The 12,546-nt window shown below is 33.4% G+C and overlaps 1 protein-coding gene across 2 annotated transcripts; it reads right to left on the minus strand.

Moving 5' to 3' along the window:
• Window positions 1-5,020: 5,020 nt before the first annotated feature.
• LOC113330289 (sulfate transporter 1.3-like) lies at window positions 5,021-12,133 on the minus strand. Of its 2 annotated transcripts, XM_026577126.1 has the most exons (14): window positions 12,018-12,133; window positions 11,464-11,836; window positions 11,309-11,357; window positions 10,998-11,205; window positions 10,708-10,882; window positions 10,495-10,560; window positions 10,288-10,401; window positions 10,086-10,202; window positions 9,867-9,993; window positions 9,461-9,747; window positions 9,182-9,372; window positions 5,589-5,674; window positions 5,420-5,496; window positions 5,021-5,274 (listed from the first exon to the last, which is right to left on the minus strand). In XM_026577126.1, exons 2-14 carry the CDS (start codon window positions 11,788-11,790, stop codon window positions 5,128-5,130), a joined length of 1,971 nt encoding a protein of 656 aa, XP_026432911.1. In that variant the 5' UTR covers window positions 11,791-11,836; window positions 12,018-12,133; the 3' UTR covers window positions 5,021-5,127. The 2 variants fall into 2 exon arrangements, with proteins under 2 accessions (XP_026432911.1, XP_026432912.1); XM_026577127.1 differs by lacking the exons at window positions 5,021-5,274; window positions 5,420-5,496; window positions 5,589-5,674 and adding an exon at window positions 8,575-8,884.
• Between the last annotated feature and the right edge of the window lie 413 nt (window positions 12,134-12,546).

A 12,546-nucleotide genomic window follows, 5' to 3' on the forward strand; every position in this document is an offset into this window, starting at 1 on the left:
TTCATCTTCCAATTGAGTGATGATTAACCAATTGAGTGATGATTAATTGTGTTTGTGTTCGTTCTTGATTGTTGTTGCTTTTCTTTTTGTGATGAAATTTATGTAATTGTTTGTGGGATTTGAAGGATGAAATGAAAGATTTCTAATCATTTTATTTTTAAATAAAATATCTGGATATTTATTTTAGAAAAGGGGTCGTATGTCCAAAATTCAAATTTCTGGTTACAGTGGACGAGTAAATTATTGGCAGGGTGAAGTGAACGGAAAAGAATTAAACATTAAACCGACAATTATCTGTTTCTAAACGATTCCGACATTTTATCTTCCTTCTCCTTTTTTTTAATAACGAAATAAGGTATTATAGGATAATCTAAAATTACAAAAGAGATTTATCCGGATAGATTAAAATTAAAACCCAATCTGGAAAAATGTCTGCCCAATCAAAACTACTTAATTCGGACCCTGCATGTTTTGCAATCGAGTCTGCAACATGATATGCATCTCTTTGAATATAAGAGTAAAACCAGAATTCAAAATCTTCTAAAATAACCAAAGCATCCAAAATTAAACTTAAAGTTGTCCATCTGACTGACAAGTGATTTCCATTCAAGGCATTTATTACATTCACACAATCTCCTTCGAATGCGCAATTGGGGATACTTATATTGATTGGGGATAGAGGAAAAGAACAAAAACGGGGTTTGAATATCAAATCAGGGTCATCCCTTATCCATGTATTTTAACTAATTTCTAATCTACCCCTCACTAACCATGTTTAGTGGTTAATTATAGTTAGCTAAGTTAATAGATTAGTTTGATAATGATTAGTATAAATCATAATCACTTCACTTGGGTGAGAGTATAAGGAAATTTTTTGAGGTAATCGAAATTTGGTTAAAAAATGAGTACTCCCGACTTACAAAATGCCGACAAAATCAATGCCAAAAAATGGGTATTCCCAACTTACAATGCCAGAATTGTAAGTTAATTATCGAGCACGCCGGCACCATTTTTCGGCATGGTCTTTTTCACTTCCGGCATGGTTTTCATCACTAATACAATGCCGATGATGTAAAAAAAATCATTTTCGGCATGGTCTTTGTCACTACCGGCATGGTCTTCATCACTACCGGCATGGTCTTCATCACTTCCGAATGCAAAAAAACATATTTAGAATTTGAAAGGGAGTGGGGAATATTTAGAATTTGAAAGGGAGTGAAGAATATTTAGGGTGGATTTAGTTTTTATTTTTCTTAAAGGGTAGTTTAGTATTTTCGCCCTTAAAAAACACCCATTAGCGGACACTATTGGATGGGGATAATAATATATATCTCCCAATTAATAAAACTATCCCCAACTGCGCGTTCCTTCCAATTGGATTCTTCTGATTCCCATTTGTTTTGCCCGTATCACTGCTTCCAGAAGTGCCATGACCTCTGCTTGTTCTGGGTCTAATGCTTTGGTTGGCTTTCCTCGTATTCCATTGCATTCTCCTGCATTATTTCTAAAATTTAGTCTAATTCCGGAATCCCCAATATTTTCAATATAGGATGCATCAAAATTTATATTTTCGATTAAGTGCTCCGAGCACTTCCATCTTAGCGGGACAATATTTTCTGAACTACTAGTGACTGCAATAACATCAATTGATGCTATCCAGTCACTTAGTTCTTAATCTGCCAAATAATTGTTGAATATTTTCTGAACTACTAGTGACTGCAATAACATCAATTGATGCTATCCAGTCACTTAGTTCTTAATCTGCCAAATAATTGTTGATTCATTAACTTGTACATCTTCAAACAATTTAGAGCATGTAGATTTCCAAATATGTCAAAGTGTGTAACCAATAACTTCAATTTATGTCTGCCCTACTGTATATTAGAAGCTTGTAAGCTGAAAACATTGCATAACCAATTATGGAAATTATGATTAACAATTTTAGCATGTATTTGAGAGTCTGCTGCGTTGCATATTCTTCTAGCCACCACAAAATACACAAACAAATGATTAAGAGACTGAAAATATGGAGGGTCCCAAAAATACCACGCCTTTTCGTTTCAACCTATAAGCCTGATATCTTAATTGATCGTCTATGGACAAAGTCGAGACAATACAACTTCAAGATATTCACTTGATAATAGTTACGTCAGAAACCGATTTACTATATAATCAATATCAAGTGATTAGGATTAACGTACAAGTGTTATTTACTTTATTATAATAAAACGATTATAGTGCGGAAGTAAAGTAAATGAAACATCAAAATTTTGTTAACGAGGAAACGACAAATGCAGAAAACCTCGGGACCTAGTCCAAGTTTGAATACTCTCATAATTAAGCCAATATACAAAGAACAAAGCCAACTTCGTATAGTTGAGACCAAGTAATCTACCCTTAGTTACTTAGTTCCCTCAGTATCCATGCGTCTACGACCGTATGGTCACGCACGTAGATCCCAAGACAGAAATCACTATCTTTAGTTGCTTTACCGATGTAAAGTCTTAAGTGCTTGACTACTTTTGATCGTCTTCCAAACAAAGGAAGAAAGATGTTCCGTACATAGTCCAATAATCTTTTGATAAAAATATTCGTTGAGTTTTGACAAAGGCTCTTCCGTTTAAACTAGTAAACTCCTTTATCGGGTAAGAAAATCCAAATCAGTAACTTAGGTTCAGATTCACAACTACCAGATCCGGATATTAAAGAATACCACCAAATGATAGTTGTCGATCAATATGATTATATGATCAAATCTATTAAAGATAAAATAGGATATAAGTCGGATCCCAGCCGATCAAGATGTGTGCACAAATCACGAGATACGAAAACCAATAAGAAAAATCTTCTTGTCTTCAAAATTTCAATTGTCTTCTTCTGTGCCTGCACACTACAAACTTGATTCCACTTATGATCAATCACACACAGAACGGAGTTTGTTAACAATGGATGATCACAAGTTATCTTTAGATCTAAAAACATTCTAAATATCCTGTCAATACTTTTATCTAGTTTGAGTGACCCTTATGTCAGAAGAGAAGGATCTCAAGAATAATCAAACTAGGCGCAATCAAAGTTTCAACAACCATTGGAAAATCAAATTAATAATCAAAACTAAAATAACAATTTAAGCATCTAGTTTCCCACCAACGGTACTCGTAGAGCTTCTTAATCCCATAAAAGTCTCTAAACGAGCAGTCGTAAGAGATTTCGCCTAAATAGGTTACTTTCCTCTCCGGATATACGGCTCCACCAGAAACAACACCAATGAAATTTTCCTGGATCTTAGGATAGTTTGCAAGAAATGCAAAATCAACTATTTATAAACCAAGGTTGTTTGGACAACAAGGAAATTCCAAAATCGAAAATATTCTCAAGGTATGCAATAAGTACCTAATTTCGATTTCCATATTTCCAACTAATATCCAACCTATAATTCCGAAATCTCTCATTATAAAATATCTAATATTAGTTTAGTACTCAACTAATATAACTTTCCAAGAGATATATTTTGATTGGATGGAAAATTAAAACATATAACCGAAAATATTAATTCAAAGATTCTCAATATTTAGGATTGGGAACACCTTGAGTATCAAGAAATATCTTTGAATAACAAAAGATAAGAATTATATTCATGCCCAAATTATGTCGACATCCAGAACTTTCCTATTTAGCAAACCCTAATTCCAAACTCACACAAAACCGTACGTAATTTATGTTTTTTGTCGGAAATGTACAGGATGAATCCAGATACATCCTGAAGAAACTGTATTTTTCGTCAGAAACGTATAAGTTGAAACCATACACATCTTGAAGAAAATATGTTATCCTGCCAGAATGTGTAGGATAAAACTAGTTTATCCAATTTTTAATATATGATATACATCTGCATTTTTCTACAGGTTCAATATTGGTGAATACAAAAACAGAAGCAACATTAATAAGAAATATATGATGAAACTAGTTTCACTTATGCCTTAAACATCTAGAAAAAAAATTCTCGTTCACGTACTAGATTCAGCAGAATACACTAGAATTTTAATGTTTTCAGTTCACAACTTCACATACAATAGTTTCTTTAATTGAAAGCAGATTATTAGTAAAGATAAAAGCTGACTCAAAACAAAATTACACTATCATCAAATTAGACAATCATAGGTTCAATATGAACAAAAACCCAAATCAACAAAATAAACTCATCATCAATCACTAAAGTAACTTCAAATTAAGTTAAACCAAAAGAAACCACATTACAATGTGTATCAAACAAGAAATGTAATAAATCAAAAATCCATATATAAATAATATCAAAAACGTCAAATTATATTGAATAAAAAAAACTTCAATTTCGATCACCGTGATTGAGACAGGAGATATGAGAAGATTTCAAGTGTAACCAAAAACTTGAATTGAAATCAAAAGACGCATACCCACAATCGACATCATGATTCTTTTCGAAGAATTACCGATTTTGTATAAAACATCGATTTCACAGAACTTCAATCACCATGGATTTGGGTAATTCTCTACTGATATCTAAAATTTATTTGAAACATATGTGCAGTTCAACGATGTAGTTATCGAAGAGGAAAAGGGTAGTTTAGTCAAATATATAAAATTTTCTAAAACTTGTTTGGGTAGAATACCCAAATAGGATATAATACATTATCTTTTAGATTCTAGGATATTATAAAAGTATATCTTTTCACATGTCTTTTAGACCGAGGAATATAGTTTCAAGGGTTATTGAACCAATTATGTGTATTTTGTTTTTGTTTTTTTTTTGTGTGTGTGAATGATTCTACCATATTGCAATCCTCAAACTTGTATGCTCCAAAGATAATACGCTAATAAAATCATGGAGCACATACAAAGATAAAACTTCTCTAAGCAATCAAGTCATGAGATAAAACTTCGTTCAACTTCAAAAAGTTGAAAAAAAGTAAACTTCATATTATATAATGCTAATTACAAAAATAAAAACAACATGTATTGAAAAATATATAAAATCCCCGAGTCATGTACGTTTCAGATGTTAATAATTAAAGAAAACTGTGTAATTCCTTTCCTTGATAAATATGTCGAATTCCTTTTCCAAGGTTGTCGTACTTTCTGCGACAAACTTTACACTTCATCGATTGTAGTCTTTGGGTTGCATCTCTTAACTGCTTCTGTCACGGTAAGATAGATATTGCTGGGACCAATGACATTTTCGATTTTTGATGAATGAAGTTTATCCATCACCGATGCCCCAGGATTGACAAGGATAAGCTGAAAAACAACAACGGTTACGTGTTTCCAAAATAACTCAACACAAAACATTACCTCAAAAAGGAAGAAAAAAAACAAAACATAATATCTCTAGCTATTTTGTTTGCTCTTCAATATGCAAAATTATATGCTTTTAGGGTTTTACCTGAACATCTTGGCTCTGCAGGGTCCTAAATAAAAGCTCAAGTTCATTAATCCCAGTGGTATCAATGTCGGTAACATCTAAAATGAACAAGAAAATTCATTGTTACTAATGAATAACTAATGTGTTAAAACAAGAAAGTAAAATAAATCCGAGTTTCTGTTTTACGTACATGACATATCGACAATCAAGTGTCTGATTTGTGGTAGGCCTTTTGCAGTAAGATGTTCTTCTTCATCAACCAACCATCTCAAGATCCTGTAAAAAAAGGTCTGTGTTGTTAATTTGAGTATCAAATTGGGCCCAAAAGGTGCACATTTAAACAAATAAGATGAGTTTTAAAGAGTGACATATTTAAAAGAGTCAAGTGTAACATATGGATGTGTATGTTAGAAATGGGTTTATTTTCCAAGATTCTCTAAGACATGGTTGTAATGGACATAAAAAATATGATTGGGTGAAGTGGACACTAAAAATCATAGATAAGTATGTCTTTTTTTTTTATATTTTTTCGCCTTTTTATATTTTTCTCTCTCCCATTTAAAACCTAATCACAAGAAAATCCATAACTTCCAAAATATTGTATCGAATTTTAATAAAATTTATACTTTTGGAAAGAATTTTAGATGATTTACGAATTGTCAGTAGTAAATTCGGAAATTTTTTCTTTTTCAAAAAGAATAGCTAGGATGAAACTGGTTGCATTCTGACTTAAACTAAAATAGAAAAACTATTCGAAAATTAACTAGGATGAAACTAGATGCATCCTGGATTAAATAAGAAAAATTCAAAAATTACTAGGATGAAACTTCATGCATCTTGACTTTGAAATCTATATTATATTCGTTGAATATATATATATAAATAAGATCTAACACAACCACCACCACTACCAACATTTTCAAACCCAACAAATACCACATTTTTGCCACCACCACCGCCAAGTAATAAAATACAACAAACAATACTATCACCTTTAACATAAAAATATATCTAAATATGCATGGTGAAAACTGATTCATCCATAGGAAAATATGTTGAATCGTCAAAATATGCAAGATGAAACCAAATACATCTTGACAAAAATATTTTCTTGTCGGATTATGCAGGATGAAACCAGTTTCATACATGTTTAAACCACGATGAGACCAATTTTTTCTAAATTTAAATCTATAACTAGGGTTACTATATATCGTTAATTATCCTATAATCAAAGTGGGAACTTGGTGCATCCACCATCCTCTGTTACTGTTCCTAAAACCCCTTAGTAAAATGAAAGACTTCATGATGTCGCATCATCATCGCTCTAACTAAGGTGTCAAGATACCAAATTGTCATTGATTCTACTATCATTGATCTAAATAAGAAAGATCTGAAAGAAAAGAAAATGCATTATGCACATGTGATCACCGACTTTTGCCTTTGCATACAAGGATTGCTATTCACTCCCCATTCTACTCCTTACTCTCCTTCCTATCTGAGGTGTTCAGCTGATGTGGTCAAAATCAAGTGAATATCTTTTATCTCTTCTAATTTTGTTCATTTCTATCAATAATATTTTTCTTGCCTTTTTTTTGTTTTTTTTTTCTTTCTATTTTCACTTTCTTGAACACATCATTTATTCTTTCATCCTTAGTTTTGAGGAATCATGATCTTAATTATCTCTTTCTCTTAATCACGATAATTTCGGAATCGTAAAAATCCATATTATTAGCAACAGATGGTAAATTCGTTTCATGAAAAATCAAAATCTTAACTGAAATTTAAGAAAATGCCAATTTTGAATAATTGAAGTCCAATACCCTAGAACAAGCTCATGAACTCAACCCAAAGTTTAAATAAATGATTGAATAGTGGAAGAAACACACTGATTTTTGAAATAATAATCTCTCTGATTTTAGTTTCCATTACAAAGATTTTTTAAGCCCAATTTAGGGAATCAATAGGCTAGTAATCTCTGATTTTAATAGTTTGTACGGATTTCTAAATCTTGATTTGTTATCAGATACGAAAATAAAAGTGGGGCTTCCGAAAAACTTCTTCCATGTACACATGAAACGATGACTATGATGAGAATAGCAAATATCTACTGAGATCAGAAAATTACTTGCAACCTTGGTCGACTAAATTTAGAAATCGATTATGTTTTTTTCTTTTTTTTCTTTTTTTGGTTAGTTGTGTTTTTTTCTTTTTCTTTTTTTGGTTAGTTGATCGAAACTGATTCTCTTAGTCTTCATCTTATCACAAAGAAACAAAAAAAGGAAGGAAAAAGAAAACTGAAGGAGGGAAAGATACAGAGAGGAAATTAAGATTAAGAAAATATAATAATGGGGACGAGAATATCACGTGATGTTCACATGGTTTATGATTTTTTTTTCATATAATATAGTTGACTTTGCTACATAAGACAGAAAGGAAGGAGGGAGGGAGGAGAAAGGAGAGGTGAATAGCATTTTCGTTTGCATATAACTTCGTTGTTTTGTGTTGTGTCACTACTGACACGTATTCTCAAAATTTGTGGTGTCACATAATGATCTTTAGTTAACATAATATTTATGTTATGTACTTGTTAAACATGTGAAGTAGCATTCTCCGGAAATGATAAGTTTATCGCAGGATTATCCCAACTGATAATCCCGCGTGAGATAAAAAAGGCGTGGGCTTCAACTGATAATCCCGCGTGAGATAAAAAATGGTGTGGGCTTTACCCTTTACTGATCTACCCTGTTTTCTCCTGATGGGGCCCACCCGAAGCTTGTCTCACGTGGGACTATCACTCGGGATAATCATAGGATAGGTGTAGAGTCACCCATTCTTGTAATGGAAAAGGGCATTTTAGGACTGCTGTAAAAAAACATTAGACTATAAAGCAAAAAAAATTAGGTGAGAGAAAAGATTAAAGGGTTATTAAACCAATTTAAAGTAACATTATATAATTTTAGATGTCTTTTAGACTCAGGATAAAAGATTAAAGGGTTATTAAACCAATTTTGTGTGTGATTTTTGTCGTCCGTGCATATTTAAATCTGCAATGACATTTGATTAACAGTTAAAAACAATTTTCTTTCTCCTCTCTCTCACTCTTTCTTCAACAAAATCATCACTAGTAACCCTCCTCTGTTCAGATCTAGTCCATTTTGGACCGGATATGAGCAGATTTCTTCACTATTTCTTGCTTCTAGGTTAGTTACTAGTTTTAGATTAGTTGTTATTATGTTTTTTACTTATCTACACCATTATGGTGGTTTTATCTACACGTTTTAATGGCGATTCTTGGTTATTTGGTTGAGTTTTAAGTGATGCTCTCCAATGACGAAATCTTCGTCTTTGTTGTCTCTGGCGACGAAATCTTCATCATCAACTTATCCGGCGACGAAATCTTCACTGGTGATTTCTTTGACGACAGAAACTTCATCACTAGTTACAAAAGATTTAAGAAAGTCACTCCTATTTTGAGAGCACGTCTTTCTAAAGATGAAAAACAAATCAAATGGTTAGGATTTAATTCCGAGAAAAAACATTTTTCCTCCGAAATAATCGGATCTTATTCATACTTGTATTTGTCTTACTCTGGTAATCCTTACCTTTTTCTTGTCGGATTTCCCGGTATTATATTTTTATGATATGTTTTCTTACTTGGTATTCTCTTATTTTCGGTCCTAAACTCATTATAACCTCGAATTTCATTAGTGAAAAGATTCTTTGTTTTTATATAAAAAAAAATAATACCACGAGTAACCAAGCATAAATGAAATCTGTTCATACCTCTCCTTTACGTAATTGCTGTTGGGAAAGTATATTGCCGAATCCACTCTCACAATCAGGACGCCGGGAACTTTATACGCATCGGGATATTCCTCGACGCTCCTGTAAATTGTTGTTCTTGGGATTTTCCCAAGTAGTGCTGTTCGCGGCCTTGTCACTTGTAACAGGATTTTTAGGACGGATATGACGATCTGTTCACAAATGTACGGGTTAAAATTATAGATACTTGGCATGTATGGATGGATAAATGCATTTTCAATTGTATCATGAATTACTTACTGCAATTAAAAGCCCCATTTCGATAGTTGTAAATACAACACCCATAAACGCTCCCATGCAAGCAACAAAATCGAATTTGTCGATTTTATAAATACGAATCATTTCTTTGTAATCGAGTAAGGTGAGGACGGCAGATATAACAACAGCACCAAGAATAGCTTTTGGGGTGTACTTAAAAAGGGGTGTGATCACTAGAAGAGTTAGTAGAACAACACCAGACATCACAATATTTGAAACCGGAGTTTTGCAACCGGACATGTTGTTCACAGCGGAACGAGAGAATGAGCCTGAAGGAAAAACGAAGCATGGTTATTCCTCGTCTGACAGATGAAGCATAAAGATTGTCTAATTACGATGGTTATCAAAATTCAGTAAAAATGGAGAGTGGTTATTTCTAATTTCCTACCTGTAGACACATAGCACGATGTCATGGAACCAACCATATTCATTGATCCCATTGCCAACATTTCTTTGTTTGAATCTAGTTTATAATTTTTCAAGCCTGCAAATGTTCGTCCAATCGCTATAGCTTCCTGTCAAATTCCGAAAAAAAGATGGTTATACACAGATACAATTAGCATACTACGTGAAAGATAAAAAGAGAGGCTGTGACATTGGAGCTTACCGATAAAGCGATCATGCCTACCACCGCGCCAATCCTCATTCCTGCAGCGAGATATTTACCTGAGAAATAAATATCCTGAAACGTGACTGGATTGATACCTTTCCTTATGTAGTTGACCTTCAAAGATTGAAATTAATGTCAGTTGGTAGTAACTCATAAATTGTTCAACTGAGAAAGATGAGAATATAAGGGGATTCCTTACTATTTGAACATCGTCCCTGTCGACACGAGTGAGATACACAATGACGGTAGACGTGACAACACAGAAAGAAGGAGCTATAGCCGACAACCAGAAGAATTTCCTGTTCTTACTTCCCTGTGGTCATCAACTTATACATGTAAGAATTATATTTATATAAATTCAAGCTCATGGAGTCATGGTGATAGACGAGAAGCGGTTTGCTCTTACTAGATAGGTGGCAAGAAATAAGAAAGCCAAGAACGGTGTTCCTATGGCTGCTGATTGCCAGTTCCACTGCGAACATAGTGAGCAGACCAATCGACTCATTAGTACTATATTAATAGACATCTAGGCTTATTTTGGCAAAAGTCGAGGGGTTCTGAGGTAACTTTATAAAGGGTCTATCTACTATTTGACGTTATAAAGCTGGAGAATACTTACTCCATGATGCATTGAACCAAATACTGATTGCATGACGGAGACAATGTCATTTTTCTTCGTAAAACCCCTTATGCCGAGTATTAGTGCAAGTTGTTGAGCCGAAATTACGATTGCAGCTCCCCCCATAAACCCCACAAGTGCAGCATGAGATAAGAAGTCAACCAAGAATCCTAATCTGAAAGCAAAATATTTATTTTTGGAAAAACAAAAGTTAAAAATTGATGCAACACATAATTTTTAAGCCAACTAGAAGAAGAAAATATATGAACGCTAGCTAGCTCATCGATTACCTGAAAAACCCAAACAAGAACTGAACAAGCCCAGCAAAAAATGTAGCTGTAAATACCAGGTTATGGTATTCAATTGGATTTTTTATGGGATCAGCTTCTGCCGAACATTGAGTTCCCAACAAGAGAGATATAACTGATACTGCTCCGATGGCAATATCTCTTGAAGTCCCCATGCACGCATAAACCAATGGTGGAACGAAACTTGTGTCTGTACGTAAAATATTGCATATTTACAATATTATTAGAAGGCAATATACGGAGTAAAAACGGAGGGAGTATGTGAAAAAAGGTTGGGGAGGCAAATAGCTTACACAATCCATAGTGTGGTTCCAGATTAGCAAGTTTAGAGTACCCAATATCCTGTTTCAAGTATATTCAGCACTAATTTTAGCAACTGTAGGATTACTTACTTGGTCATATTCGTAAGTACTAATAATTTCATTACATGAAAAGTTTGATTGTATACCTGAGGAATACTGAGACTCGCAATAGTGATTCCTGCAACCAAGTCATTTTTTAATTTGGATAAGGTATATTCTCTTCCCCATTCAAGAATGGGAAACAGAGTTTGGAGTCCTATGAGGAACTTTCTTGCTATTGTCTGGTTCTTGAAAGGACGTAAAGGTTCATCCGAAAACAAAAACTCCTTTGTTATGGATTTAATATCCTTCAACATATTTTGCTTTGGTGGCACTGCGACCTTTTGAACATTGGGCTCGCCGTTTGCATGCCTCCGCGATGGCGGCATGCTACCATCGTCCTTATCATCAATAGAAAGAATTGAATGACCCATCCTTCTATATCACCGGGTTCCGATGGATCTATTAAGTAGTAAACACCTGAAATGTGTACAAAGGAAGAAGACAGCTGTAAATGAGGAATGTAAGTTGAAAAGAATTTGACATGCAATCAATATTGTGTTTGACTTCCCATAATATTTATCGTATTTCGAAAGTTCAAAAACAAATTAAAACAGAAACGCAAAAGAAAGAAATACATAAGCAGCGATCAGACTGCTACCTGAATTTTTCACTTAGAGAAGTAATACTTGTTTGTATATAAATCTCTAGTTCTCAACAACACGAATCACCAAGCAAAAGACAGTTAAGTAAATGCAAGCTTCATTTGAATTGAGACTGTTTTGATAAATGGTCATGCTCTGATTCTCTTATATAGGTTCCTCCACCGGGATCGTGCAATTAAAATAACAGTTTTACTTTTAGGATATTCATGTTTCCCAAATAGTTCTTTTTGTTTATAAATATAAAACTACAACAGGAAACTATCAAACTAATTAAACAAAAACGGCAAAAAAAATAAATAATAATCAACTTAAAGTCAAACTTTTCACTTCCCTTTTTTTGTCCATGTTCTTCCGAATCCACCTGAGGCAAAAGACTAAATTATTGATTTCGTAATAATTAACCCAAGTTGTTTAATATTAAATAATTGAAGGAATCAAGTTGCTTATTGATTAACCCAAGTTGTTTGGAAGACAACTGGAAACGGAAATCAACGAAACATTTTAAAAAGAAAACACACACACAAA

Source organism: Papaver somniferum, chromosome 1, assembly GCF_003573695.1.
Source record: "Papaver somniferum cultivar HN1 chromosome 1, ASM357369v1, whole genome shotgun sequence".
NCBI classification, from domain to species: Eukaryota; Viridiplantae; Streptophyta; class Magnoliopsida; order Ranunculales; family Papaveraceae; genus Papaver; species Papaver somniferum.